The sequence below is a fragment of the Macaca fascicularis genome, chromosome 7 (genome assembly GCF_037993035.2).
Source record: "Macaca fascicularis isolate 582-1 chromosome 7, T2T-MFA8v1.1".
NCBI lineage: Eukaryota > Metazoa > Chordata > Mammalia > Primates > Cercopithecidae > Macaca > Macaca fascicularis.
The window spans coordinates 141,395,998-141,422,734 of record NC_088381.1 but is presented as its reverse complement, the minus strand read 5'-3'; the positions used below and the strand labels follow the sequence as shown (position 1 = coordinate 141,422,734).

At 46.8% G+C, this 26,737-nt stretch overlaps 2 protein-coding genes across 3 annotated transcripts in view; one reads left to right on the top strand and one right to left on the bottom strand.

Moving 5' to 3' along the window:
- RIOX1 (ribosomal oxygenase 1) overlaps positions 1-25,817 on the bottom strand; it is a 30,717-nt gene extending 4,900 nt beyond the window's left edge. For both annotated transcript variants that reach the window (XM_045396702.2, XM_045396703.2), the window contains exons 1-3: positions 23,415-25,817; positions 22,440-22,616; positions 15,715-15,876 (exon numbers count right to left, since the gene is read on the bottom strand). In XM_045396702.2, the coding sequence (XP_045252637.2) occupies positions 23,804-25,732 (1,929 nt within the window). In that variant the 5' untranslated portion in view covers positions 25,733-25,817 and the 3' untranslated portion in view covers positions 15,715-15,876; positions 22,440-22,616; positions 23,415-23,803. The remainder of the gene's footprint in view (positions 1-15,714; positions 15,877-22,439; positions 22,617-23,414) is intronic.
- HEATR4 (HEAT repeat containing 4) overlaps positions 1-26,737 on the top strand; it is a 63,651-nt gene that overhangs the window by 8,573 nt on the left and 28,341 nt on the right. Inside the window, 12 exon segments of the mRNA XM_065547613.2 lie at positions 1,946-2,149; positions 3,992-4,135; positions 6,634-6,795; positions 7,803-7,963; positions 9,527-9,631; positions 13,206-13,324; positions 15,717-15,897; positions 16,987-17,056; positions 17,788-17,977; positions 19,142-19,220; positions 21,409-21,568; positions 23,622-23,680. Coding sequence (XP_065403685.1) covers positions 1,946-2,149; positions 3,992-4,135; positions 6,634-6,795; positions 7,803-7,963; positions 9,527-9,631; positions 13,206-13,324; positions 15,717-15,897; positions 16,987-17,056; positions 17,788-17,977; positions 19,142-19,220; positions 21,409-21,568; positions 23,622-23,680 — 1,634 coding nt within the window.

The window sequence follows — 26,737 nt, the reverse complement described above, 5'->3', positions numbered from 1 at the left end:
GGACCCCGGCTTTAGATGACTGTTGATGTGGAAGGTGGCTAGTGGATGTGTTTCTATCCATCTATAACCCAAAGGACTGGAACTAAAGTAAATGTTGGCAGTTGTATTTTTTATTCCCATGGGGTTAAATATCAGAGATCTAAGACTTGCTCACCACAAATCCATTTTAACTCCTTGAGCAGAGGGATATAGGAGAAATGGGGTTAATTCAGCTATTTCTCACCTCTTCAGGAGGGATTTCAAGTCGGCTGAGAGAAGTCGGGGAGGGTCACATGGCAAAGTGTGAGCTGGCCTGTCAGAGGTGGTTCCACAGCTCCTAGTTGCACATACCCTACCTCACAAAGGAGGGAGGCCTCAGTAGAGTGGCTGAGTCCCCAGCACGTCCCAAGCTGGTGGGGACCATGTGGAGGAGATGCACTATATGGGCATCTTCGCTAAACTGCCCTGGAGTCTCACAGAAATCTTTTTTCTTTTTTCTTTTTTTTTTTTTGAGATGGAGTCTCTCTTTGTCAACCAGGTTGGAGCACAATCTCAGCTCACTGCAACCTCTGCCTTCCCAGTTCGAGTGATTCTTCTGCTTCAGCCTCCAAGTAGCTGGGATTACAGGTGCCCGTCACCACGCCTGGCAAGTTTTTGTATTTTTAGTAGAGATGGGGTTTCACCATGTTGGTCAGGCTGGTCTCTAACTCCTGACCTCAAGTGATCCACCTGCTTTAGCCTCCCAAAGTGCTGGGATTACATGCGTGAGCCACTGTACCACGCCTCACAGGACTCTTTTTACATTAGAAGAAGGAAATGTTATGCCTTCCTTGCTCAAAGGAAAGAATTGATTCAGAGCAAATCTAAACATGTTAAGAGTTGGAATGAAATCTTGGAAAAAACCAGGAATGGCTGATAGTGACTGATTAGAACATGAGACTAATAGGCAGTGTGAATAATGAATTTAGTATGTCTGGAAATGTTTTTATCATTTTCCCTTCCTCTTCTCCCTACAGCTTTTTTTCTGAGAAAGAGGCTTTCTAAATTTGACACCATGAAAAACATTAAGTTCAGAAAATGTAACTATAGCTTTTTTTTTTTTTTTTTTTTTTTTTTTTTTTTTTTTTTAAGAATGGAGTCTCGCTCTGTCATCCAGGCTGGAGTGCAGTGGCATGATCTTGGCTCACTGCAACCTCCGCCTCTCGGGTTCAAGCGATTCTCCTACCTCAGCCTCCCAAGTAGCTGGGACTATAAGCACATGCCACCACGCCCGGCTAATTTTTTGTATTTTAGTAGAGACAGGGTTTTCACTGTGTTAGCCAGGATGATCTCGATCTCCTGACCTCACGATCCACTCACCTCGGCCTCCCAAAGTGCAGGGATTACAGGCGTGAGCCACCGCGCCCGGCCAACTATAGCTTTTCTAACTATATTTAATATTTATGGTTTTTTCTGTTCTCAAATTTCTGTTGTCATGAGGAAAAACTCAGAGATGTTAAAATCTTTAAATTTTCACAGCTTATAGCACCATTACTCTCCCCAAATTAAAAACATTAAAAGGAAAACTTAATACTTTAGAAATAATGGCCAATGACACTAAATTGCAATGTATCAAATATTGAATTTTATGAGCAAATCTCATTACGTATAAACATATTTATGTTCCTAAAGATTTAGGTTCCTAAAGATAACCCTTAAACTTATAAAAAGGTTTGTAGATATCTCAATTTCCCCCCACAAATCTCTCGCCCCCATCATCATCATGGCTTACCATGTCTGTAGTCAGGACTTTCCATAATTCCCTGTGTGTTTGTACTCAGTTCCCCATATAATTATGGGGAAATTCACTCTTGAGGGTTTTGCTTTGGTATTAGTCAGGAATGAGAATAGGATGCAAGCTGGGGCCACTGTGTGGCAGGGCCTAAGGCAGTGGGGTAAGAAGACCTCACACTGCCATGTTGCACAGCTTGCAGACCTGTGCAAGGAGCCCTGCGCTGGACTGCTTTGCCCACCCCCGCCAAGGATATTCTGCAGCAGGTGGGTGAGGAGGATGTGCCTATTAAGACCAGAAGATTGAAGAAGCAGGCAAAATCACTGCAGGAGGATGTGACCTGGGAACTGGTGGTCCTGCGGAGGATGCTGAAGGAATGGAAGACTGCCTGGGCTCTGAGTGAGTGAAGGGAGGTCCTGAGATACTGTATGTTTGTGAGAAGTGGTTCTCATCTGGGACTAGGCTTTCTCAGTCTTTGAAAAATCCATCCCTCCTTTGTGAAATGTAAAAATCTGGTTCACACATTGGGTGTTAGATGAACTTCAGTTGACATATATCTGGGTGCTTTTTGCATGGGTGGGTATTACTTCAGTAATTTGTAGAAACTCATTACACTGAAGACTCTTCAGAGGCAGGGATCCTATCTTTTTTTTTTTTTTTTTTTTTGAGACAGAGTTTCACTCTTGTTGCCTCGGCTGGAGTGCAATGGTGGGATCTCAGTTTACTGAAACCTCGGCTTCCTGAGTTCAAGTGATTCTCCTGCCTCAGCCTCCTGAGTAGCTAGGATTATAGGCACCTACCACCATGCTTGCTTAACTTTTTGTATTTTTAGTAGAGATGGGGTTTCACCATGTTGGCCAGACTGGTCTCGAACTCCTGACCTCAGGTGATCTGCCTGCCTTGGCCACCGCGCCAGCCCTTTTTTTTTTTTTCCAAGATGGAATTTCACTCTGTCTCCCAGGCTGGAGTGCAATGGCACTTGATTTTGGCTCACTGCAACCTCTACCTCCCAGGTTCAAGCGATTCTCCTGCCTCAGCCTCCCGAGTAGCTGGGACTATGGGCATGTGCCACGATGTCTGGCTAATTTCTGTATTTTTAGTAGAAACAGGGTTTCACTATGTTGGCCAGGCTGGTCTCGAACTCCTGACTTCAGGTGATCTCCTGGCCTTGGCCTCCCAAAGTGCTGGGATTACAAGCGTAAGCCACTACACCCAGGCGACCCTATCTTATTGATTTCCAAACTTTATGTAAATGATGCATGAAGGGAAGAACAAAATATGCTGTCCAACCGTTGTCCATGTTGTCGTTGACTGTGGTATCAGTAACCCCTCTCCAAAATTCATTCGTAGAGTTGGGGCTATCCTATACTTACTTTGCCTTCAAAGATAGGAGAGTAGAAGTCTGAGTGCCTGGGACAAAGTAATGGCCTGGCAAGGACTGTTGAAAGCTATGGTATTTGAGAACTCAACAGCTGTTGGCTTTCAGAACATGATAGACAAGTTTAGTTAGTGCAGGAAAAAGAGAGGCGATCCATTAGGTAAACTGGATCAGATAAACAACAACAAAAAAGACTGAAGGAAGCACCTACAGATAGTAGGAGCTTTGAAATAAAAGTCTGATACCTGCCAAAAGAGTAGTTAGCAACTAAAATGAAGAAGATGTCGAAAGCCAAATGGAAGTGCCCTCAAAGACAAAGAACCTAATGAAAACCACAATAATTAACACTCATTGAACCTTCATTATCTTGTCAGGCATTTTGCTAAACACTTTGTCTAGTTAACTCATTTAACACTAAGAGTAACTCAATATGTGGATTCTAGTATTATGCCCGTATTACAAATAAGAAATCTCAGGCTCAGGGTTAAGTAACTTATCCACAGTCACATAGCTAATAACTGCGATCCCAAACCAGGTATGTCTGAAAACAAAGTACCCTTAACTACTTTGTTTTATTGTCCCTTTTATTTCCCAGATGGTTACAACAAAAACTTATTTAACGAAAGCGAGATAGATACGATGGGGTTGGGAGAAGTTTTATCTGGGAACTTACCTGAAGAGGGTACAAGGATCATCAGAGAAATAACTCCCTAAAGACCCCATCTCTGGGCCCTTTATTCTTCTGACCTAATGTTTTGCTTGAATTATTCTGGGTGAAGGGCAGACTTCTTGTCACCTGCCTGCAGCACAATATCTAATCCTAACTAGGTGGTTCTCTTTTCATTTCCCTCACTGTGGCTCAGTCATAGAGTGGCACCATGAGACAGTGGAGAACCTGCTTCGGAGCTTGGGAGACCTGCATGATGACGTTCGGATCCAAGCTATCACCACATGTGCCACAGCTGCTTTGGAACGGCCCCGGATTGCCACCAGCCAGAGGGACTCAGGTGAGAGCTAAAGCTGAACTGCTTGAGAACATAAGCAACTCATAAAGCCATGGAACATCTGGACTGGTAGGGACCCAGGGCTGATCTGAGATTATTTTACAAATGTGGAAACCAAGACTCAGAGACTGGCCTATATATACATGCTTATCAGCAATAGACATGAGATTAAAATTCCAGACTTCTAGTCCAGTAATTTTTGAACTACATTTCATCACCTTTTGTTTGCTCAGTGGCCTGCAGGGAAGTTAACATTTCCCACCTTGAAGATCCCATTCTTTCCTTTTGTTGGTAGAGACTGTGTCTTGCTATGTTGACCAGGCTAGTCTTGAACTCATGGCCTCAAGTAATCCTCCCACCTCAACCTCCCAAACTGCTGGGATTACAGGCATAAGCCACTGTGCCCAGCCAAGATCCCATGCTTTATTGATTGACTGATTGATTGATTGATTGATTTAGAGACAGAGTCTTGCTCTGTCGCCCAGGCTGGAGTGCAGTGGCGCCATCTCTGCTCACTGCAACCTCTGCCTCCCAGGTTCAAGCAATTCTCCTGCCTTAGTCTCCCGAGTAGCTGGGACTACAGGCATATGCCACCATGCCTGGCTAATTTTTTTGTATTTTTAGTAGAGACAGGGTTTCACCAGGTTGGCCAGGCTGGTCTTGAACTCCTAACCTCAAGTGACCCACACACCTCAGCCTCCCAAAGTGCTGGGATTACAGGCATGAGCCACCGCGCCTGACAAAATCTTAAAATATGATTCATGGGCTCAGCTGTGCCATTCCTTGGGCAGTTAGCTAACCTCTCTGAGCTTCAACTTCCTTATCTATAAAATGAGAGTAGTGGCAGACAAAGGGATAACAAACCTTTCCCCTTCCTACTTGAGAATTTGAACTTCAGTTAAATGCCCACCTGTTCCCCTAAAAACCTGATAAGAACACCTTTATAGGCAACATTGGTTATGATATAAACCCTGATTGATAAATTACATTGGGACTGAGAAGAGTTATAAGTGAAATATAAATACTTGATAGGGACACTATAGTTTGGGCCTCCCTGGATACTATAACTTATAACAGGCCAGCCCTTTGTGGACCCTAGAATTGTGTCTATGGAATTTTTATAAGAGATATTAGTTCCTGTAAAGCATAATTTCACCCAGTGAATAAACAATATGTTCCTGTGCTGTCCCCAAGACTCTGTGGAATGCTCAAGACAGCCTTAAGAACTCCAGCCAAGGCCAGGCGTGGTGGCTCACACTTGTAATCCCAGCACTTCGGAAAGCCGAGGCAGGTGGATCACCTGAGGTCAAGAGTTCAAGACCAGCCTGGCCAACATGGTGAAACCTCGTCTCTACTAAAAGTACAAAAATTAGCCAGGCATGGTGATAGGCGCCTGTAGTCCCAGATACTCAGGAGGCTGAGGCAGAAGCATCGCCTGAACCCAGGAAGCAGAGGTTGCAGTGAGTCAAGATTGTGCCATTGCACTCCAGCCTGGGCAACAGAGCAAAAACTCTATCTCAAAAAACAACAACAACAACAAAACAAAAAACAAAAAAACACCACCAGCCAATAGGGATGCCTGATGCTGCTGCCCTGTTGACAAACTATGCTCTGTCCCATATCCTTCTGGTGCCATGCATGGCCCATGACAGTCTTATGAACCTTAATGTTTGGTTGAACCAAAAAAGACTCCCTGGTGAGCTCTACGATACCTACCTTGCCTAATTCAACCAACATTGAAAGACAATGAGATAATCAATGTGAAAACACTATATTATAAAGCACTACCTAAATATAATTGTTCTTACAAATATAAAGGCTTGGCTGGGCGCAGGGGCTCACGCCTGTAATCCCAGCACTTTGGGAGGGCAAGGAAGGTGGATCACAAGGTCAGGAGATTGAGACCATGCTGGCTAACACCGTGAAACTCCGTCTCTACTAAACATACAAAAAATTAGCCGTGCGTGGTGGTGGGCGCCTGTAGTCCCAGCTACTTGGGAGGCTGAGGCAGGAGAATGGCGTGAACCCAGGAGGCGGAGCTTGCAGTGAGTGGAGATCACACCACTGCACTCCAGCCCAAGCGACAGAGCAAGACTCTGTCTCAAAAAATATATTAAATACATAAATAAATAAATATCTATATCTATCTGTCTATCTAAATAAAGGCTCATGGGGCAAATCGGTTGCTTTTAATCACTAAAACTAATGGTGTAGTTCACTGTAGCATAGCTGGAAACATTCTCCTTCAGCTTGAATATAGCTGTTTAGAGGCCAGATGATGAAGGACTGGGAACTGGCATACCAGCACAGAGTTGAGCTTTAACACCTTGAGCATAAAATCCTGCCCATCTCAAGGGCTCAGCTAAACTGTAATTATGTTATATAGCACTAAGCAACTGCAACCGGGACTGAGGTTGGCCACCACGTGGCTGTAGAAAGGAAGCTGTGTGTGAGAAAAGCAAAGGAGCTAGTACTCTCTTACCTGGCTCTTTTGATCACAGACCAGACCATCCAGGACTTGCCGGAGGTTCTACTGCCTGCCCTAGAGGCTGCTCTTTGTGACAAGAATGCCAATGTGCGGATGGCAGCAGCAATATGCCAATATGCCATACAGTCACATAATCCCCTTGCCCAGAACATCATGCAGACTGCCCTTCTGAAGGGTGAGTAACTCCGTTACTTCTGACTTGGAAATATGGGATAGACATCTCACTATCAGCTTTCCCAGTCCTTTCCTCTCCACTGTCATGCTCTGCAATGTCTGCTATATTGGGTTTAGATTTATGTCAGACCATTTGAAAATTAAGGCCAGACGCTGTCGCTCACACCTGTAATCCCAACACTTTGGGAGGCCAAGGTAAGAGGATCACCTGAGCATAGGAGTTCTAAACCAGCCTGAGCAATATAAGAAGACCCCATCTCTATAAAAAATTTTAAAATTAGCCAGGTGTGGTGGTGTGCTCCTGTAGACCCAGCTACCTAGGAGGCTGAGGCAGACCTATGTATACATGCTTATCAGAGTCAGCTTGAGCCCAGGGGGTTGAAGCTGCAGTAAGCCACGACGGTGCCACTGTACTCCAACCTGGGTGACAGAGCAAGACCCTGTCTCTTAAAAAAAAGGAAAAAAAGAAAATTTTTCTTTCTAGGTACTTTAACAAAACAGATATACTGCCACCAAGTGGTAGCTGGACTAAATTTTTTTTTTTTTTTTCTAGACAGAGTTTCACTCTTGTTGCCCAGGCTGGATGGAGTGCAATGGTGGGATCTCGGCTCACTGCAACCTCCACCTCCTGGGTTCAAGCAATTCTCCTGCCTCAGCCTCCCAAATAGCTGGGATTACAGGCGCGTGCCACCATGCCTGGCTGATTTTTGTATTTTTAGTAGAGACGGGGTTTCACCATGTTGGCCAGGCTGGTCTTGAACTCCTGACCTTAGGTGATCCGCCCACTTTGGCCTCCCAAAGTGTGGGGATTACAGGTGTTAGCCACCGTGCCCAGCCAATATGATTCTTCTAAATATGGTTTAAATAAGAAATGGTATTTTTAGACTGAGTGGGGTACAAGGAAGTGAGATATCAGGTGGCTAGCAGCCTTAGGTATCAATTCAAAGGCTGTTCTCTAGGGAGAAAACACATCACCATTCTGAACTCTTTTTCACCCAACTGTGGCAGGTAACAGTGTGGATAGCTGGGCTGCAGCTCAGTGCTTGGCTCTGGAAGGTACTGCCACTTACCCTGTCATTAAGAGGATCCTCCACCAGCTGTTTACAAAGAGGAATGAGGACACTGAGGAACAGTCTTATATCCTCCTGAGCCATCTGAGTGAGAAGACAGTATGTGTCCATTACTGGGTCAGAGAAAGAAACAGTTTTGGGGAGCAATTAGGTCTTTGAGGTCAGTGAATGTAAGCCATCTAACAGGCAGCTGGGGCCGGGGCAGTGGCTCATGCCTGTAATCCCAACACTTCAGGAGGCCGAGGCAGGTGGATCACTTGAGGTCAGGAGTTTGAGACCAGACTGGCCAACATGGGTGAAACCCCATATCTACTAAAAATACAAAAATTAGCCAGGTGCAATGGTACACACCTGTAGTCCCAGCTATTTAGGAGGCTGAAGCATGAGAATCGCTTGAGCCTGGGAGGTGGAGGTTGCAGTGAGCTGAGATCACGCCACTACACTCCAGCCTAGGTGATAGAGCAAGATTCTGTCTCAAACAAATAAAATACAATAAAATGCAGCTGGGCTGGGCATTGTCACTCACGCCTTTAATCCCAGCACTTTGGGAGGCTGAGGTGGGAGTATCCCTTCGGTCCAGGAGTTCAAGAGCAGCCTGGGCAATATAGTGAGACTCTGTCTCTACAAAAAAAGAAATAAAATTAGTCAGGCATGGTGGTGTGTGCCTGTAATCCTAGCTACTCAGGAGGCTGAGGTGGGAGGATCACTTGAGCCTGGCAGGTTGAGGCTGCAGCGAGCTGAGATTACACCACTGTACTCCATTCTGAGCGACAGAGCAGGACCCTGTCTCGAAAAATTAATTTTTTTTTGTTTGTTTGTTTTTTTGAGACGGAGTCTGGCTCTGTCACCCAGGCTGGAGTGCAGTGGCCGGATCTCAGCTCACTGCAAGCTTCGCCTCCCGGGTTTACGCCATTCTCCTGCCTCAGCCTCCCGAGTAGCTGGGACTACAGGCGCCCGCCACCTCGCCCGGCTAGTTTTTTGTATTTTTTAGTAGAGACGGGGTTTCACTGTTAGCCAGGATGGTCTCGATCTCCTGACCTTGTGATCCGCCCGTCTCGGCCTCCCAAAGTGCTGGGATTACAGGCTTGAGCCACCGCGCCCGGCCAAAAAATTAATTAAACAATTAGTTAATTAGATAAAATGCAGTCGGTTGGGTTGATGATCTCAAGCATAAGGTAGAATAAGCATGAGTAAACTTGGGTGTAGAGGTGTATACAAGGGGAAGTCACAACAGTTAGCTGAGAGAAAAGTCAGAATTAGGTTGCAAATGATCTCTATTTGCATATGCAAGAAGAGTTGTGACATGTAGAATTTGCTTCTGCTAGAAGTTTACCATTGAAAACTGCAGAGACCTACATTTGTGTTTAGTTACTTTCAATAGTAATGTGAAAGTCATAAGCTTGAGGTATATAAAAATCATTTTAGTAGTAAAAACAAAGTCAGGAAAGGAAGGTCCCAGTTTTCTGTTTAGGTTATTAAATTTGTATTTTGTTCCCCAATTTATGATCCCAGAGTCAGTTGGCTGAGACGGAAACATGCCCCATCTCTTGTGAGTCCACTGGTGACATTAATTATGCAGGATGCCATGTCAGAATGTACTTCAAGGTTCTAGTATCTCTAAAAGTGATTGTGAATATCCATACAAGTCTTCCATTTCCTCAGACCCTGATACACACCATGCTTGCTGTGGAGCTGAACAGCTGTCAATGGAAGAACCGGATTGTGGCCTGCCAGGTTTTCTCCCGGATCAGTGGAAAAGTCTGCTTGGTAAACCTCTTTCTTTTCCTCCAGGACAGAAAGCCTAAAAGAGGCTGAGCTACAGAGGCCTTCTACTTTTTGCTGCTATGTAGTATCCCATTCTTACCAAACAGATCTCTGTTCCCACATCACTACTTCTTACTTCTAGCCCAGAATTATCTTCAAATGCCAGCATGTCTGTCTAGAAGCCAATGCTTCTCAGTGCAGTGCTGGTCCACAAACTGCTGGTAACTGATCCACAATGAAATAGCACAAAAACTGACAGATTAGAAACGTTTATAGTAGGCTGAGTGTGGTGGCTCACATCTGTAATCCCAGCACTTGGGGAGGCCAAGGCGGGGGGATCACGAGGTCAGGAGCTTGAGACAAGCCTGACCAACATGGTGAAAACTCCATCTCTACTAAAAATACAAAAAGTAGCTGGGTGTGGTGGTGGGCGCCTATAATCCCAGCTACTCGGGAGGCTGAGGCAGGAGAAATGCTTGAACCCAGGAGGCTGAGGTTGCAGTGAGCCAAGATCTCACCACTGCACTCTAGCCTGGGTGACAGAGGGAGACTCCATCTCAAAAAAAAAAAAAAAGAAAAGAAAGAAAGAAACGTTTACAGTAATTTGATATTGCCTCAATATCAACAGACTTTATCAGTCAATGGCGTATTTTCCTCCCCCTAAAATTGGTTCTTCCTCAAAGATCATTCGAGAAGCACTGACTTAAACTACCCAAAAACCCATCTAAATGAGTGTCTGTGGTAGTTCTCTGAGTGTTTGGCACACACATATAAAACACAGTCCCGGCTGGGCGCGGTGGCTCACACCTGTAATCCCAGCACTTTGGGAGGCCAAGGCAGGTGGATCAGAGCTCAGGAGTTTGAGACCAGCCTGGCCAACATGGTGAAACCCCATCTCTACTAAAATACAAAAATTAGCTAGGTGTGGTGGCTGGCACCTGTAATCCTAGCTACTTGGGAGGCTGAGGCACAAGAATTGCTTGAACCTGGAAGGGAGAGGTTGCAGTGAACCGAGATCGTGCCACTGCACTCTAGCCAGGGCGACCGTGCGAGACTCTGTCTCAAAAACAAACAAACAAAAAACCATCATCTCAGCTTTCACAAAATTAACACTATGGTAGGAATAAGACTCATATATACAGATGATTCAAGAACAAGCAATAAATATAAGGTACTCTTTTAAAACTTTTCAGAGAGAGAGATTAGTTTGGGTTAAATTTATTGCTTAAAGTTCTGTGAAGGGGTCCGGTGCAGTGGTTCATGCCTGTAAGCCCAGCACCTTGGGAGGCTGAGGCGGGTGGATCACTTGAGACCAGGAGTTCGAAACCAGCCTGGTCATGATGGCGAAACCACGTCTCTACTAAAAATACAAAAATTAGCTGGGCATGGTGGCACACGCCTATAATCCCAGCTACTTGGGGAGGAGAATCGCTTGAACCTAGGAGATGGAGGTTTCAGTGAGCCAAGATCGCGCCACTGCACTCCAGCCTGGGCGACAGAGTAAGACTCCATCTGAAAAAAAAAAAAAAAAACCAACTGTCGGTGAAGATGGTGGGGCTCAGCTAGAACTGTAGAGGGAATTCCAGGCAACACTTTGTTTTCGCCATTATTTCCCAATCATCTTCAGGTGTCCAAATGGGCGCTTTCCCTTCTTCCTATGTGCTACTTCATCTTTTCCTTATAACTTTGGGTATCTCCAGAATAGCCTAGAACATTGGCATTTCCATTATAAGTGAACACCCTCCACTCTGTAACCTTGACATTTTGATATGGGAAGCAGAAAATCTGGCCACTCAATAGAGTAATCACCTGAAAACGTTTTGGACTTGGGTTAGTTCTGTCTCAAGTGCTATAGCACCCTGCTGCTAAAGTCCTGGACCAGCAGCACAGGCATCACCTGTGCTTATTAGAAATGCAAAAATCGGCCAGGCACGGTGGCTCACACCTACAATCTCAGCACTTTGGGAGGCTGAGAAGGGCAGATCACCTGAGGTTGAAAGTTTGAGACCAGGCTGACTAACATGGAGAAAATCCGTCTCTACTAAAAAAACAGGCCGGGCGCGGTGGCTCACGCCTGTAATCCCAGCACTTTGGGAGGCCAAGGCGGGCGGATCACAAGGTCAGGAGATCGAGACCATCCTGGCTAACACAGTGAAACCCTGTCTCTACTAAAAATACAAAAAATTAGCTGGGCGTGGTGGCAGGCGCCTGTAGTCCCAGCTACTCGGGAGGCTGAGGCAGGAGAATGGTGTGAACCCAGGAGGCGGAGGTTGCAGTGAGCTGAGATCACGCCACTGTGCCCTAGCCTGGGCAACAGAGCGAGACTCTATCTCAAAAAAAAAATTAGCCAGGCGTGGTGGCACATGCCCATAATCCCAGCTACTCAGGAGGCTGAGACAGGAGAATCACTTGAACCCTGGAGGTGGAGGTTGCAGTGAGCCAAGATCGTGCCATTGCACTTCAGCCTAAGCAACAAGAGTGAGACTCCATCTCAAAAAAACAAAAAAAAAAAAGGAAATGCAAAAATCTCATCTTAGGCCAGCTCAATCCAAAACTGCATCTTAACAATATCACTTTAACAACATCTGATTCATCTGTACCTTCACCTCCTTGGCACTTGGCACTTAGAATTGTCAACTGAAAGTAAAAAGACATGCAGAGCTAGCAGGGGCTGAGGTAAAGATGATGAGGACTTCATGGCAGACTGCTGGAGCTAAGAAAGGCAGTATGTCTATAAGTCTTTTCACTCATTCAGTAAGCATGCAGTTTCTGACCACGTCTGGCGCGCTAGGCACTATGCTACCACTGGGGTGCAGGGCTAAGTCTTCCCTTAGTAAATATTGTAAGTAGCTAGAACAGAAGCAGCTATGAGGTGTTGTGGGGATTTCCTGTGCTTACAAGGGGCAAAGAAGACTTCACTAAGGAGATGTCTTTATTTTTTAAAATTTTTAATAAAAGATCAGTGTGATAGGAAGGAGATGCTTTTGAGCTAAGTCGTAAAGGAAGAGTACAAAGACATCAAGTACCAGGTAGGAGTAGAGAAGGGAGATACTTCTAGCAGGGAGAACAGCATGGGCACATTTACGCAATCATTGTGTAGTAATCTTTGCCCATTCCTCTCTGAAAGAAGTGCACTTATAGAGTGACCAACTATTCTGGTTTGTCCAGGCAATGGGACTTTCAGTACCAAAACCAGGAGAGTCCCAGGCAAACTGCAATGAGCTGGTCACCTCATCAAGTATCATTTTCAAATTTTAAGTCTCCCAGGTACAGATTATGTTTGCACTGATACCATATAGTTTAAAGGATGAGCTTGGGAGAGAGAGCTGGGTTTGAGTCCTGGTTCCAGCACTCACCAGGTTAACCTTGGACAAGTTGATCAAAGCCTCCATTCTGTCATCTGTAAATGGTAGCAATATCTGCCCCGCTGGATTCTTTGGGAGAGTAAGGGATGGGAAAAAACACTCACGACAATCCTCATTAGTACAGTGATGGGTAAAAAAAGAAAAAACAGCACAACGCCAAGCACAAAATTAACGTTCAGTAAGTGATAGCTAACGATCATATCTACTTATAGGATATGAAACATAAGTTGATCCAGCTGATGTGGAATGACTGGAATAAGGAAGTGAGGCGAGCAGCTGCGCAGGCGCTGGGGCAAATGAGCCTTGGGAAAGAGGTGCACGACATAATCAGGTAAGACCCAGTCAACATGAGGAGACACTCTTCTAAATTCTTAGAAGTGTTTAGGAAGCAGTCCGGGCACGGTCGCTCCCAACACTTTGGGAAGCTGAGGATGGCAGACCACGAGGTCAGGAGATTGAGACCATCCTGGCTAACACAGTAAAACTCTGTCTTTACTAAAAATACAAAAAAATTAGCTGGGCATGGTGGCACACACCTGTTGTCACAGCTACTTGGGAGGCTGAGGCAGGAGAATCACTTCAACCCGGGAGGCGGAGGTTGCAGTGAGCAGAGATAGCGCCACTGCACTCCAGCCTGGTGACAGACCAAGACTCCGTCTCAAAAAAAAAAAAAAAAAAAAGAAAGAAAGGAAAAAGTGCTTAGGAGGCCTGGGATTCAGCCACCCAGCATTTGTTTAGCTCCTCTGTACAGACCCTGGACCAGGTCCCACTGTAAAAAATTAACAGTCCCTACAAACTAACAACGTGACTAGGGAAAGAATCATTGAGTGCCCAGTAGGCGTGAGGCAATGGTTTGGGTGTTGGAGGGTGTTCGAAAGTATGATGCAATTCTGATGACCACATGCAAAATATACAAACACCTAATTAAAAATACCAAATCATTAAAAACTAGAACAAATGGAGTATACCATAACTGCTGGAGCAGAAAAATGGAATACTTAGCGTGGCTAGAGGTGTAAGGCCAAGTTTCACAGAGGGATTGCACAGGAGGGCCAGCCCAGTGGCACACATCTATAATCCCAACACTTTGAGACTCCAAAGCAGGAGGCTCAATTGAGCCCAGGAATTCGAGACCAGCCTGGGCAACATAGCAAGACCTTGTCTCTACTAAAAATAAAAAAAAAAAAATTGGCCGGGCACAGTGGCTCATGCCTGTAATCCCAGCACTTTGGGAGGCCAAGGCAGGCGGATCACGAGCTCAGGAGATCGAGACCATCCTGGCTAACATGGTGAAACCCCGTCTCTACTAAAAATACAAAATGGCGTGGTGGTGGGCGCCTGTAGTCCCAGCTATTCAGGAGGCTGAGGCAGGAGAATGGCGTGAACCCAGGAGGCGGAGCTTGCAGTGAGAGGAGATCGTGCCACTGCACTCCAGCCTGGGCAACAGAGTGAGACTCCGTCTCAAAAATAATAATAAAAAATAAAAATAAAAATAAATTAGCCAGTGTGGTGGTGTATGCCTGTAGTCCCAGCTACTTGGGAGGCTGAAGCAAGAGGATTGCCAGGGTCCAGGAAGTCCAAGGCTGTCATGAGCCATCATCATGCCACTGCATTCCAGCCTGGGCAACAGAGAAAGACCCTATCTCAAAAAAAAAAAAAAAAAAGAGAGAGAAACTGCATAGGAGCCAGGCAGAGTGGGTAAGTGCCTATAATCCCAGCTACTCAGGCTGAGGCAGGAGAATCACTTGAGGTCAGGAGTTCAAGACCAGCCCGGGCAATAGCAAGACTCCATCTCTAAAAATAATTTAAGGCCGGGCATGGTGGCTCACACCTGTAATCCCAGCACTTTGGGAGGCTGAGACGGGAGGATCACAAGGTCAGGAGATTGAGACCACCCTGGCTAACACAGTGAAACCCCGTCTCTACTAAAAATACAAAAAAAATTAGCCGGGTGTGGTTGTGGGCACCTGTAGTCCCAGTTACTCGGCAGGCTGAGGCAGGAGAATGGCGTGAACCCGGGAGGCAGAGCTTGCAGTGAGCCGAGATGGCACCATTGCACTCCAGCCTGGGCGACAGAGCGAGACTCTGTCTCAAAAAAAAAAAAAAAAAAAAAAAAGAAAAAGAAAAAGAAACCCCGTCTCTACTAAAAATACAAGAAAAACAAAATTAGCCAGGCGTGGTGGTGGGTGCCTATAGTCCCAACTACTCAGGAGGCTGAGGCAGGAGAATGGCATGAACCCAGGAGGTGGAGCTTGCAGTGAGCCAAGATTGCACCACTGCACTCCAGCCTGGGAGACAGAGCAAGACTCCGTCTCCAAATAATAATAATAATAAAATAAATAAAAATAATTTAAACAAACAAAAAGACTACATAGGCATTCTAGGCTGGAAGCCAAATGCAGAAATAATCATGGCACACGTGAGGGCGATGGAGAAGAGAACTTGACTGTGAAAAGAGGTGCAAGTTGACATTTTCCTTTATTCAGTCATTCAATGTAACTGAAAGCCCTGCATTACCTAATTACCGAATAGCTATGAATTAGGGATTCAAGTAAAGAAGACAATCGAGCTCTGTACCCAGTAAAACTTACCTTATGAGCATAAGGCTAACTGGGATTGACAGCCTACAGAACTCGGATTTTATCAGGAGGGCATACATTGGGGTTGGGAGTTAGGTACTGAAAGTTTAAGGAAGCGAAAGAAAAGCAACTTGTGCCTTACAGGGTCAAGCTGGGTCAAGGAAATTCCCAGGAGCGTGTGGAAGCTCTCTCCCTGATAGGTGAGCTCAAGCTTATGACCGCCAAGCTTCTCCCAAGCTTCCTGCACTGCTTCTCTGATGACTTCACAGCAGTCCGGCGGGCAGCCTGTTTGGCAGCTGGTGCCCTGCAAATCCGCGACAAGATGGTGAGTCAGGGAAACATATTCTTATCGTACCTGATTGACCTGAAGAGGGCATTACCTTCCCTGGTTGTGCACAGTATGCTCAACATTCTGCAGGGACACAGAATGAGAGATCGGAACTGGGAAGGGGGTACATAAGCCACTTCAAACAGGACCGTTTCAGGGGCGTGCAATCTTTTGGCTTCCTGGGGCCACACTGGAAGAATTGTCTTGGGCCACACATAAAGTACACTAACACTAACAATAGTTGATGAGCTTTAAAAAAAAAAAAAAGGTCCATGCATAAATCTCATGTTTTAAGAAAGTTTACGAACTTGTGTTGGGTCACATTCAAGGTCGTTCTGGGCCACATATTGGACAAGCTTGGTTTAGCTCCCAGCCAGCCCAGACTTCAGTTCTAGAGCACACCCCTGAATCCTGTTCTCACCTCAGTTAACTAGCTTCTCATTACCTGGGTGCTGATGGGCTTTAGGATCAACTCCCATAAATGGAGTTATAATTCCGTTATTAGGGAAAAATCTATTTGAAGTGTTCAAGAGAAGCCATATGGCTACAGATCTGTAGACTGAGAAAATCAATAGCAGATAATTCAGCTAATCTACTTACTATGCATACAGGTTGGTACTTTAGGCTCCAGCTCATTTGTCACCAGAATTGATAGGTCATTTTTCAATTATAGCTCCTTTTAGAGATAAGTGGTGTCCCTGTTTCTGATTCATTATTTTGCTTTGTTTTGTTTTTTTGCTTTTTTGAGATGGAGTCTCGCTCTGTCACCTAGGCTGGAGTACAGTGGCACGATCTCAGCTTACTACAACCTCCACCTCCCGGGTTCAAGCAATTCTCCTGCCTCAGCCTCCAAGTAGCTGGGATTACAGGCATGTGACACCATGCCCGGCTAATTTTTGTATTTTTAGTAGAGACAAGGTTTCACCACATTGGCCAGGCTGGTCTCAAACTCCTGACCTCAAGTGATCCGCCCACCTTGGCATCCCAAAATGCTGGGATTACAGGTGTGCGCCACTGCACCCAGTTGCTTCTGGTTCATTCTTGCTCTGGTCCTCCCCAGTTAACACTGCCTTTTATCCATCCTAGGTGCTTGAATGCCTCCTGAACCTGATGCAGAGAGATCCTTACTGGAAAATCAAGGCCTTTGCCATTCGAGGTATTATAGAAGTAGTGTCCCAAACTCTTAAACCTTAAATACCTTTCCCTATGCAAGTATAAATGATCCCCAGAAACTCTCTAATAAAGGGGTGAAGTGCAGGAGAGGTAATGATCTTAGCTTCTCAGAAGTTCCTTGTCTGAGAAGAGAAAGATAATTTTCTTCTTCAATTTTTAGTGAAAGATCCTGAGTCTAGGTATATGTCAATCTTAAGTTAAAGACAGGGCTGACAAGACAGTCCCAGCCAACAGAATTAAGGATAAGATCCAAGTATGTATCCACTGCTGGATGCATCTTGCTTTCCTTGGATATCTCAACTATTACGCTCTATAAGGCAGATCAGTTTCAAGACTGCTACAGCCCTAAAACCCTGCCCCTTAATCAGCCTAGTTTCTTTTTAGAATCTTTGGCATTGCTTCTCTTTTTGACATAGATAAATAATTGTGCCTCCTTTCCCCATCACCCTGCTGGGACTAGGTGGATCTTCCATGTTATCTGTTCTATATTTCATCCCCGAAATAGGCAAATATCCTAATGAGCAAGGATGGGATGGAACATCCCTCTTCTAGGAATTCTTTGGAGGTAATGTCCCACTCTAACCTACCCTTAAAATTATAATGGTGATTACCATCCAAAAGGGAAAGTACTGTTTGCAAAACTCAGTTTATTTCTGGATGCTAGAATATAGTAAGCTCAGTCTTCGGGGACATGCTGCCCTCTAATCTCTGCAGCTTTGGGACAGATTGGGCAAGTAAGTCCCAAGCTGACGGATCTTCTGCTCTGGGCTATTCACTATGAAGAGTCACCAGGTGTACGGCTGGAAGCTTGCCGTAGCATCCTAGCCCTGAAACTTCAAGGGGACCGGGTCAGGGACACCTTCCTAGACGTGCTGCTCCTGGAGAACCACGATGCTGTTCTAAAGTAAGCACTAAACCTCTGGCTCCCACCATGACCTTATACGGCCAACTCTCACATCTTTGCTCATTGAATATATTCCTGACTTTCCAGGCTGCCTAATGGCAGTAAAAGCACAGTCTCACCTGCACATTCACCACTCACCCACATAGGTAACAGAAAAACTGGCCTAAATTAGATTGAAAGTCAAACTTACGTAGTTCATGCATCTTTTCTCCCCACCAGGATGGTTTTAAGTTATTCATACATTCAACTAACATTTATCAAGTGCCTATTGGAACAAGTTTTAGAGTGAAAAAGACCAGGGTTTGAATTCCAGCTCTGGCATGCAAGAGCTATGTGAGCCTGTGTAAGGTATTTAAACTCTGTGAGCCCATTTTTTTCAATCAATCAAATGCAGGTGATAGTCTACATTATAGAGTTGTGGTGACAAGTAATGAGATGACATGTTTAGCGCCTGTCATAAAGGTGTTCAGTAAATGCTACCTATTGGCACCTTCAAATATATTGTCTTGGCCAGATGCAGTGGCTCACATCTGTAATCCCAACACTTTGGGAGGCCGAGGCAGATGGATCACCTGAGGTCAGGAGTTTGAGACCAGCCTGGCCAACACTGCAAAACCCGTCTCTACTAAAAATACAAAAATTAGACGGGCATGGCAAGGTGTGGTGGCTCACACCTGTAGCCCCAACACTTTGGGAGGCCAAGATGGGTGGATCACCTGAGGTCAGGAGTTCTAGACCAGCCTGGTCAACATGGTAAAACCCCATCGCTACTAAAAATATAAAAATTAGCTGGGCATGGTGGTGCACACCTATAATCCCAGCTACTCAGGAGGCTGAGGCAGGAGAATCGCTTGAACCTGGGAGGCGGAGGTTGCACTGAGCCGAGATCACGCCATTGCACTCCAGCTCTGGGCAACGGAGCAAGACTCCATCTCGGAAAAAACAAAAAACAAACAAAAAAACCCACAAGTATATTGTCTCAAAAACTGTATAGTATTCCTATAAGCTAAGCATTACACCATTTTTGCATATAAGGCTCAGAAAACTGCACAGTTAGGATTGGAACTTGGGATTCTTAACTGATTCCAAGTCCTGTATTTTCTATCCCCATACTTCTTTAAAGGGCAGGGTAGAATAATCTAAGAAGTCCTTCTTATCTTTCAGAGAAGTGTACCAGACAATGAAGATACTCAACTTAGGAAATGAAGGAAACCAAGAAATGCTTCAGGAGATCAAGAACAGGGTAAATAAGTGCAAGCTCTGTTTTCAAGAGAAAATTCAGGGCTCTCAAGAGTTCCTCAGACCCTGTCCTCCTCAAATATGTACATACCCTTTTTCCCACCATAGAAATACTTTCAAAAACCCCAGACACAGATGCCGCATCATTTGAAAATGCAGACCGGGCGCGGTGGCTCAAGCCTGTAATCCCAGCACTTTGGGAGGCCGAGACGGGCGGATCACAAGGTCAGGAGATCGAGACCATCCTGGCTAACATGGTGAAACCCCGTCTCTACTAAAAATACAAAAAACTAGCCGGGCGAGGTGGCGGGCGCCTGTAGTCCCAGCTACTCCGGAGGCTGAGGCAGGAGAATGGTGTGAACCCGGGAGGCAGAGCTTGCAGTGAGCTGAGACCCGGCCACTGCACTCCAGCCTGGGCGACAGAGCGAGACTCCGTCTCAAAAAAAAAAAAAAAAAGAAAATGCAAAGCACCTGTGCACGATTGGGTTATAAGGTCCTACTAGTAAAGACAAAAACAAAACAAAAGTCCTATTAGTCCTATCAAGCAGCGCTCAAAAATCAGTTTATTGTTATTGTTTCAGAAATACTATTTCCCTCCCTTCCGGTTTTCTCCCCATCATCCCCAAACCCAAGTTGTTTATTTTTCCTTTTTTGCAAATAAGCATAGAGAAGGAATAAGGGACAGGAGCTGGCCCCCTAGATTTTCTTCTTAATTTTTCTGAATTCCTAATCTGGGTTCTCTCACCAGAGAAAATCTCTAGCTGAAAGGATTAATATAATTTTTCCTTTTTTTTTTGGAGGGGGGGACAGTCTCGCTCTGTCGCCTAGGCTGGAGTGCAGTGGTGTGATCTTGGCTCACTGCAACCTCCACCTCCTGGGTTCAAGTGATTCTCGTGGCTCAGTCACCACAGTAGCTGGGATTATAGGCATGTGCTACCACGCCCAACTAATTTTTTTGTGTTTTTAGTGGAGACAAGGTTTTGCTATGTTGGCCAGGCTGGTCTTGAACTCCTGGCCTCAAGTGATCCACCCTCCACCCGCCTCAGCCTCCCAAAGTGCTGGGATTACAGGCATGAGCCATTACGCCTGGCCTGGATTGTTTTAATTTTTCAAAACTGTTAGATGAGATGAAGGAATAGAGGAGAAAGGACTTTGAAAAGGTAATTCAAGAAACCAACTTCACACCAAGCAAACATTTCTTTCTTTCTTTTTTTTTTTTTTTTTTGAGACAGAGTCTCGCTCTGGGGCCCAGGCTGGAGTGCAGTGGCCGGATCTCAGCTCACTGCAAGCTCCGCCTCCGGGGTTTACGCCATTCTCCTGTCTCAGCCTCCCGAGTAGCTGGAACTACAGGCGCCCGCCACTGCGCCCGGCTATTTTTTTGTATTTTTTTAGTAGAGACGGGGTTTCACCATGTTAGCCAGGATGGTCTCGATCTTCTGACCTTGTGATCCGCCCGTCTCGGCCTCCCAAAGTGCTGGGATTACAGGCTTGAGCCACCGCGCCCGGCCACATTTCTTTCTTTCTTTTTTTTTTTTGAGACGGAGTCTCGCTCTGTCGCCCAGGCTGGAGTGCAGTGGCCGGATCTCAGCTCACTGCAAGCTCCGCCTCCCAGGTTTACACCATTCTCCTGCCTCAGCCTCCGGAGGAGCTGGGACTACAGGCGCTGCCACCTCGCCCGGCTAGTTTTTTGTATTTTTTAGTACAGATGGAGTTTCACTGTGTTAGCCAGAATGGTCTCGATCTCCTGACCTCGTGATCCGCCCGTCTCGGCCTCCCAAAGTGCTGGGATTACAGGCTTGAGCCACCGCGCCCAGCCCTGAAGTAAAATTTTCATGAACAGGTATAAAAAAATCTCCAACCAATATCATAAGAGAACAATGTTCTCAAGCATTTATGTACCGCCTACTACTGATAAGCATATGCAATTAGTTACTTCTTTTTTTTCTAGAGACAGGGTCTCACTTTGTTGCCCAGGCTAGAGTGCAGTGGCATGATCACAGCTCACTGTAGCCTTGAACTGTTGGGCTCAAGTGATCTTCCCTCCTCAGCCTCCCACAATTATTTTATTAATTTTTTTTGTTTTTTGATAATTTGCTGCCTAGTACAGGTGTTGTTTTGCATTATTTGTTCATTTTTTGATAATTTGCTGCCCAGTACAGGTGTTTTGTTTTGCATTATTTGTTCTAATTTAGATTAAAACACTAAGCCAAAAGGACTTGCTGATACAGAAAATACTCAAGCTGGAGATAGTCATGGGAAAAGTGAGGGAGGAAGCAAAACGTGTTTACTTGAAACCCAAAGGAGAACAAGAACCACTAACACTCCAAACTTTACTCCAAGAAACTTTTCAGGGTAGGTTTCCTAGGGGTGAGTTCTATGCCTTGATTCCTTTAATAAGCCTCTTCCAGGATCTGGATGTTTTGGGACTTAGTAGCAAGGCTTGGAGGAAGAAAGAGTCAGGAAAGGGTCCTTCCCTCTTGGCTACCATCCACTCAGTCTTTGTTATTTTTTTTTGTTCCCCAGGTTTTTATTCATATATTTTCTCCCTTAAAAAAAAAAGTTATCTCTACTTGAACTGATTTAAAGAAGGACATATCAGAAAAACACAAGTCTTTATAAAACACTACTACCACGTATGTTTGATTAAGCACCCAAAAAAGCTTTATGAGCTTAACCTTAATAGTGGTAGTGGCTGGTGGTCGGGCATGGTGGTGCACACCTGAAATCCCAGTGCTTTGGGAGGCCACGATGGGAGGATCACCCCAGGCCAGGAGTTCAAAACCAGTCTGGGCAACATAGCAAGACCCCTCCATCTCTACAAAAATAAATAAATAAATAAATAAAAATTATCTGGGTGTGGTGGCACACACCGGAAGTCCTATCTACTAAGGAGGCTGAGGTGGGAGGATTGCTTGAGCCCAGGAGGTTGAGGCTGCAGTAACCCAAGATCTCACCACTGCACCCCAGCCTGGGCAACAGAGTGGGACCCTGTCTCAAACAAACAAAAAATAGTGCTTATCTCTGGAAAGTGGGGTTGGAGGGAGAACTATCATTTTTTACTTAATGTATGTCTATGCTTTTGTAACTTTTTAAAAAAGACCTTATAAAGTTCTCAACCTTAAACAACAGAAAACTATCCATTATGGTGATAGACTCTTAAGAGTCCCAGACACAACCTAAATGATGAAGGTGCAGAAATCAAGCTGTACCAAAATATACTTACAAAATCTGTGTGTCCGAGCATAGCAGCAACCTCAGGTCACTCAGCCAGCTGCCTACCAGCTACCACCCCAAACCCAGGTCTTCTGGTTCCGAGTCCAGTGCTCTTTCTGGTACATCAGGCACTTTTCCACCAACCATGAGAATATTCACTTGTCAGATTTGGGGAAGTTTCTTCCAACTGCCAGAATAAAAATGAGAGTGGAAAGTAACTTGAACACCAGCCTTCCTTCATGGCCAGCTTGCTAAAAGTTGGTTGCCGAAGGTCCATGAAGGCACAACTAGGTGACATGCTGCCCTTATGACAGCAGTGCCAGCCATGGATGCAAGCAAACAGTGAGCAAAAACATACCATGCTCTTAAAATTGAACTAGCTAGTACGAAATAATTTTTCTATTAGAATTGGGTTGCATAATTAAATAGCATAAATTATCCCCAAAGTTAGTGAATTGGTCCCAATCAGATGAGATTTTTGAGATCGAGTCTCGCTCTGTTGCCCAGGCTGGAGTGCAGTGGCACGATCTCAGCTCACTGCAACTTCCGCCTCCCAGGTTCAAGCGATTCTCCTGCCTCAGCCCCCTAGTAGCTGGGATTACAGGCATGTGCCACCATGCCTGGCTAATTTTTGTATTTTTACTAGAGATGGGGTTCTGCCATGTTGGCCAGGCTGGTCTCAAACTGCTGACCTCAGGTGATCCACCTGCCTTGGCCTCCCAAAGTGCTGGGATTACAGGCACGAGCACCGCACCTAGCCTGAGATTCTCTTCCTTAAGAGATTAACATGCTCCTTTTACATTCTACAACCACCCCAAGTTGCTTTTCACTTCAGCCATTGTAGATTTTCCCTATCTTCCTCCTGCTCCTGCATGTCTTCAAACCATCCCACATAATAATCTAGCATTAGAAAAGGGAAACATTCTTTGGCACTTTAATAACTTTTCTAAGGTTCATACAAATTTAACAATAACAGGATACTGACCCCAACCCTCCCTCCAAACAATGAAAAAGAACTCAGATGAAAGATCCAAATTCCAAAAAAAAATCTAATGTCGGTCTCAAGCAGAATGACATGATCAGTGCCACCCAGTACACTGAAGCCTGAGGGTGATGAAGTTGGTGCTCTGAAATGATCACGGATCAAGGGTTTTTTTCCACCTCCAACTTCTCCTTTTCCTTTTGTACCTAGATGAGATGGTTCTTCCTAGAAGACCTTCTGAGGTTTGTGACATTGAAGCAGTCATAAAGGTAAATGTGAGCACACTGATGGTTATCAAGGTAAGAACATGAGTTTCAAAAAAAGAAAAAAAAAAAAAGTAGCAGTGGCAGGGGAGAATCACTACTGCCTTGTTTCCAGCAATCAGCAAGAAACTAATTTAGGGCTAGAGGCATCTTGGTGAGCAGCAGCCCCTTATCATACAACATGGTTGCCAAGGAAAGCTGGTCCTCCACACTGTCACAGGGCAGGTCCCCCACTCTCACAAACTCTGGGTAAGAACGAAGCAACAGTTCCATGGCATCAGCTTGCTGGGGGTATATTTCCAAGCATTTGGGTTCTTCCAGATGATACACACGGGAGTTTTCCACTGTGTAATAGAGAAACAAATGGCCCCCCTCACCCACCAGCCGAGCTATCCCATCCTGAAGCATGTGGACTTCTGTTTCTGTTGTCAACTGGGCCCCCACATTTACAGGTTCTCCAGCCTCCCAGCGAATTGGAAGCCCGTAAACACTTAGTGCCCTCTCCCTATCAGTCAAAACAGGGGGCAGAGAATCGTGGATGAAGTCTTTGGCTCTCTGGTCGGCCACAGCATCGACAGGAGCAAAGTGTCCCAGGCGGGCAACCAAGACCCGCACCTTCTCCATGAAAGCGGTTCTTCGCGGATCCTTAGAATCTGAATGCTGGGCCCCCATGTAATCCATGAAGTCTCGGGGCAGACCCCTCCGAAACTCCACATTTTCTTCCATTGCAGCCTGCACGGCCAGAGGCAGTATGGCCTCTAAGAAGTCACCCCAGGTATTGCGCTGGTACGTGGACAAGGTGAGGTGCAGAGAGTGGACTCCATCCTGGCATTCAGCTTGGTGAATGAAGCCCCGAGGAAAATACAGCAAATCTCCAGGTTCCAGCACGGTCTGCAGCACCGGCTCACCGAGGTCATCCTGACTGAAGTTGGGGCTGGATGTCAGAGCCAGTTCCTCGGTTGGGACTCGGGGTCGGTATACACGCCAGAGTTTCCTACCTTCCAGCTGCAGCACGAAGGCCTCGATGTCGTCATAGTGGGGGGCAAAGCCCTGCGAGTTAGGTGGCGTGAGGTAAACGTTGGAGCCTGCCATGCTTCCAAACTGCTCTTGAAGCACAGCCAAAAACTGCCACACAGTGGTAGAGAAAGCCTGCGGACAGAGGAGGCGCAGGGAGCAGCCGGCCTGGTACAGGGACCACGCGGCGGCGGGCAGCGCGCGGCCGGGTGGGTTCAGGGTCTCGCGTCGCCCGTTGATGTAGCGAGCGGCGTCCAAGTGCTGGCCGAATTGCACCTCCTCGTTGCGCAGCATCAAGTCCAGGTCGGCAGTAGAGAAAAGTCCCTGGTAGTAGGTGTGGTCCTGCCGCCGCACCAGCACTGCCTCCCGCTCCCATAGGCGCCGGTAGAAGTGATCTGGCGGCATGGGCGCGATGAGCCACTCAAAGAGGCGCGCCGCTCGCCGCCGGCTGCTGGGGATGCGGTTCAGCTCGGCCAAGACGCGCCGCAGCGGGGAGTCCCAAGCCGGCTCCCCACCCGTGTTATCCACCTGCGGCCCTGACGCCGTCGCAGAGGCCCCGGACGACTGGGCGGCCGCGAAGTGCTGCGCGGTACACAGCAGGGCCGAAGTCTCCATCACCCGGGCCGGCGCGGCGGGCACCTCCACCAGGCCTGCGGGCGGCGCGGAAGCCGGCACCAGGCGCGCCGGAGGGGTCTGCAGGGAGCGCGCGGCGGGCGAGGCCTCCAGCAGCTCTGCGGGCCCCAGGTGGCCGTATGGCTCTCGCCGGGCTGCGTCCGGGACGGCCGCCACCGCCGCCCCACCGGGTAGCGTGTCCCCCAGGTCTTCGGCCGTCGACTCCACCCTCGAGTCCTCCGAGTCCTTGCTAGGCAGCGTCTGCGCCCTCAGCACCTGCGCCATGGTGGGTACAGTACCTCTCACTTGTCTTCGTATCTTCCTGGGCCTCAAGGGCAGGGCCAGGACCGACCCGCTGTGTGGCTGAGACTTGCGCCGGCGCCTCGGCCGCCCGCGCCTCAACGGCCCTGCACTGGCCTGGAGCCCATCCATGGCGAGACCAGACTAGATCGTCTTCCCCCTCCGGCCGGGGCCGAGGCTATAGAGGTTCCTGAATGCAGCGGCTGCGGTGCACTCTGGGAAGGGGGCGCGGCCTCCAGCCACCTTGGGGTTGGCCACGCCCACTATTCTTCTATTCGGTCCCTCCCGCTCTCTTTCTTTATATGTTTGGCTTCAAACTATAGCGGCAAGAACCCTTGCCAAACAAACAAGGAATCTACACTCAGAGAGCAATTTAAAAATCAAGTTGCAGCCAAGCGCGGTGGTTCACGCCTGTAATCTTAGCACTTTCAGAGACCGAGGTGTGTGGATCACCTGAGGACAGGAGTTCGAGACCAACCTGACCAATATGGTGGAACCCCGTCTCTACTAAAATTACAAGAATTGCTCAGGCGCGGTGGCTCACGCCTGTAATCCCAGCACTTTGGGAGGCCTAGGCGGGCGGATCACGAGCTCAGGAGATCGAGACCATCCTGGCTAACAAGGTGAAACTCCGTCTCTACTAAAAAAGAAAAATACAAAAAATTAGCCGGGCGTGGTGGCGGGCGCCTGTAGTCCCAGCTACTCGGGAGGCTGAGGCAGGAGAATGGCGTGAACCCAGGAGGCAGAGCTTGCAGTGAGCCAAGATGGCACCACTGCACTCCAGCCTGGGCAACAGAGCGAGACTCCACCTCAAAAAAATTTAAAAAAAAAAAATATCCCAGCACTTTGGGAGGCCGAGACGGGCGGATCACGAGGTCAGGAGATCGAGACCATCCTGGCTGACACTGTGAAACCCCGTCTCTACTAAAAACTACAAAAAACTAGCCGGGCGAGGTGGCGGGCGCCTGTAGTCCCAGCTACTCGGGAGGCTGAGGCAGGAGAATGGCGTGAACCCGGGAGGCGGAGCTTGCAGTGAGCTGAGATCCGGCCACTGCACTCCAGCCTGGGTGGCAGAGCGAGACTCCGTCTCAAAAAAAAAATAAAAAATAAAAAATAAAAATAAAATAATAATAATAA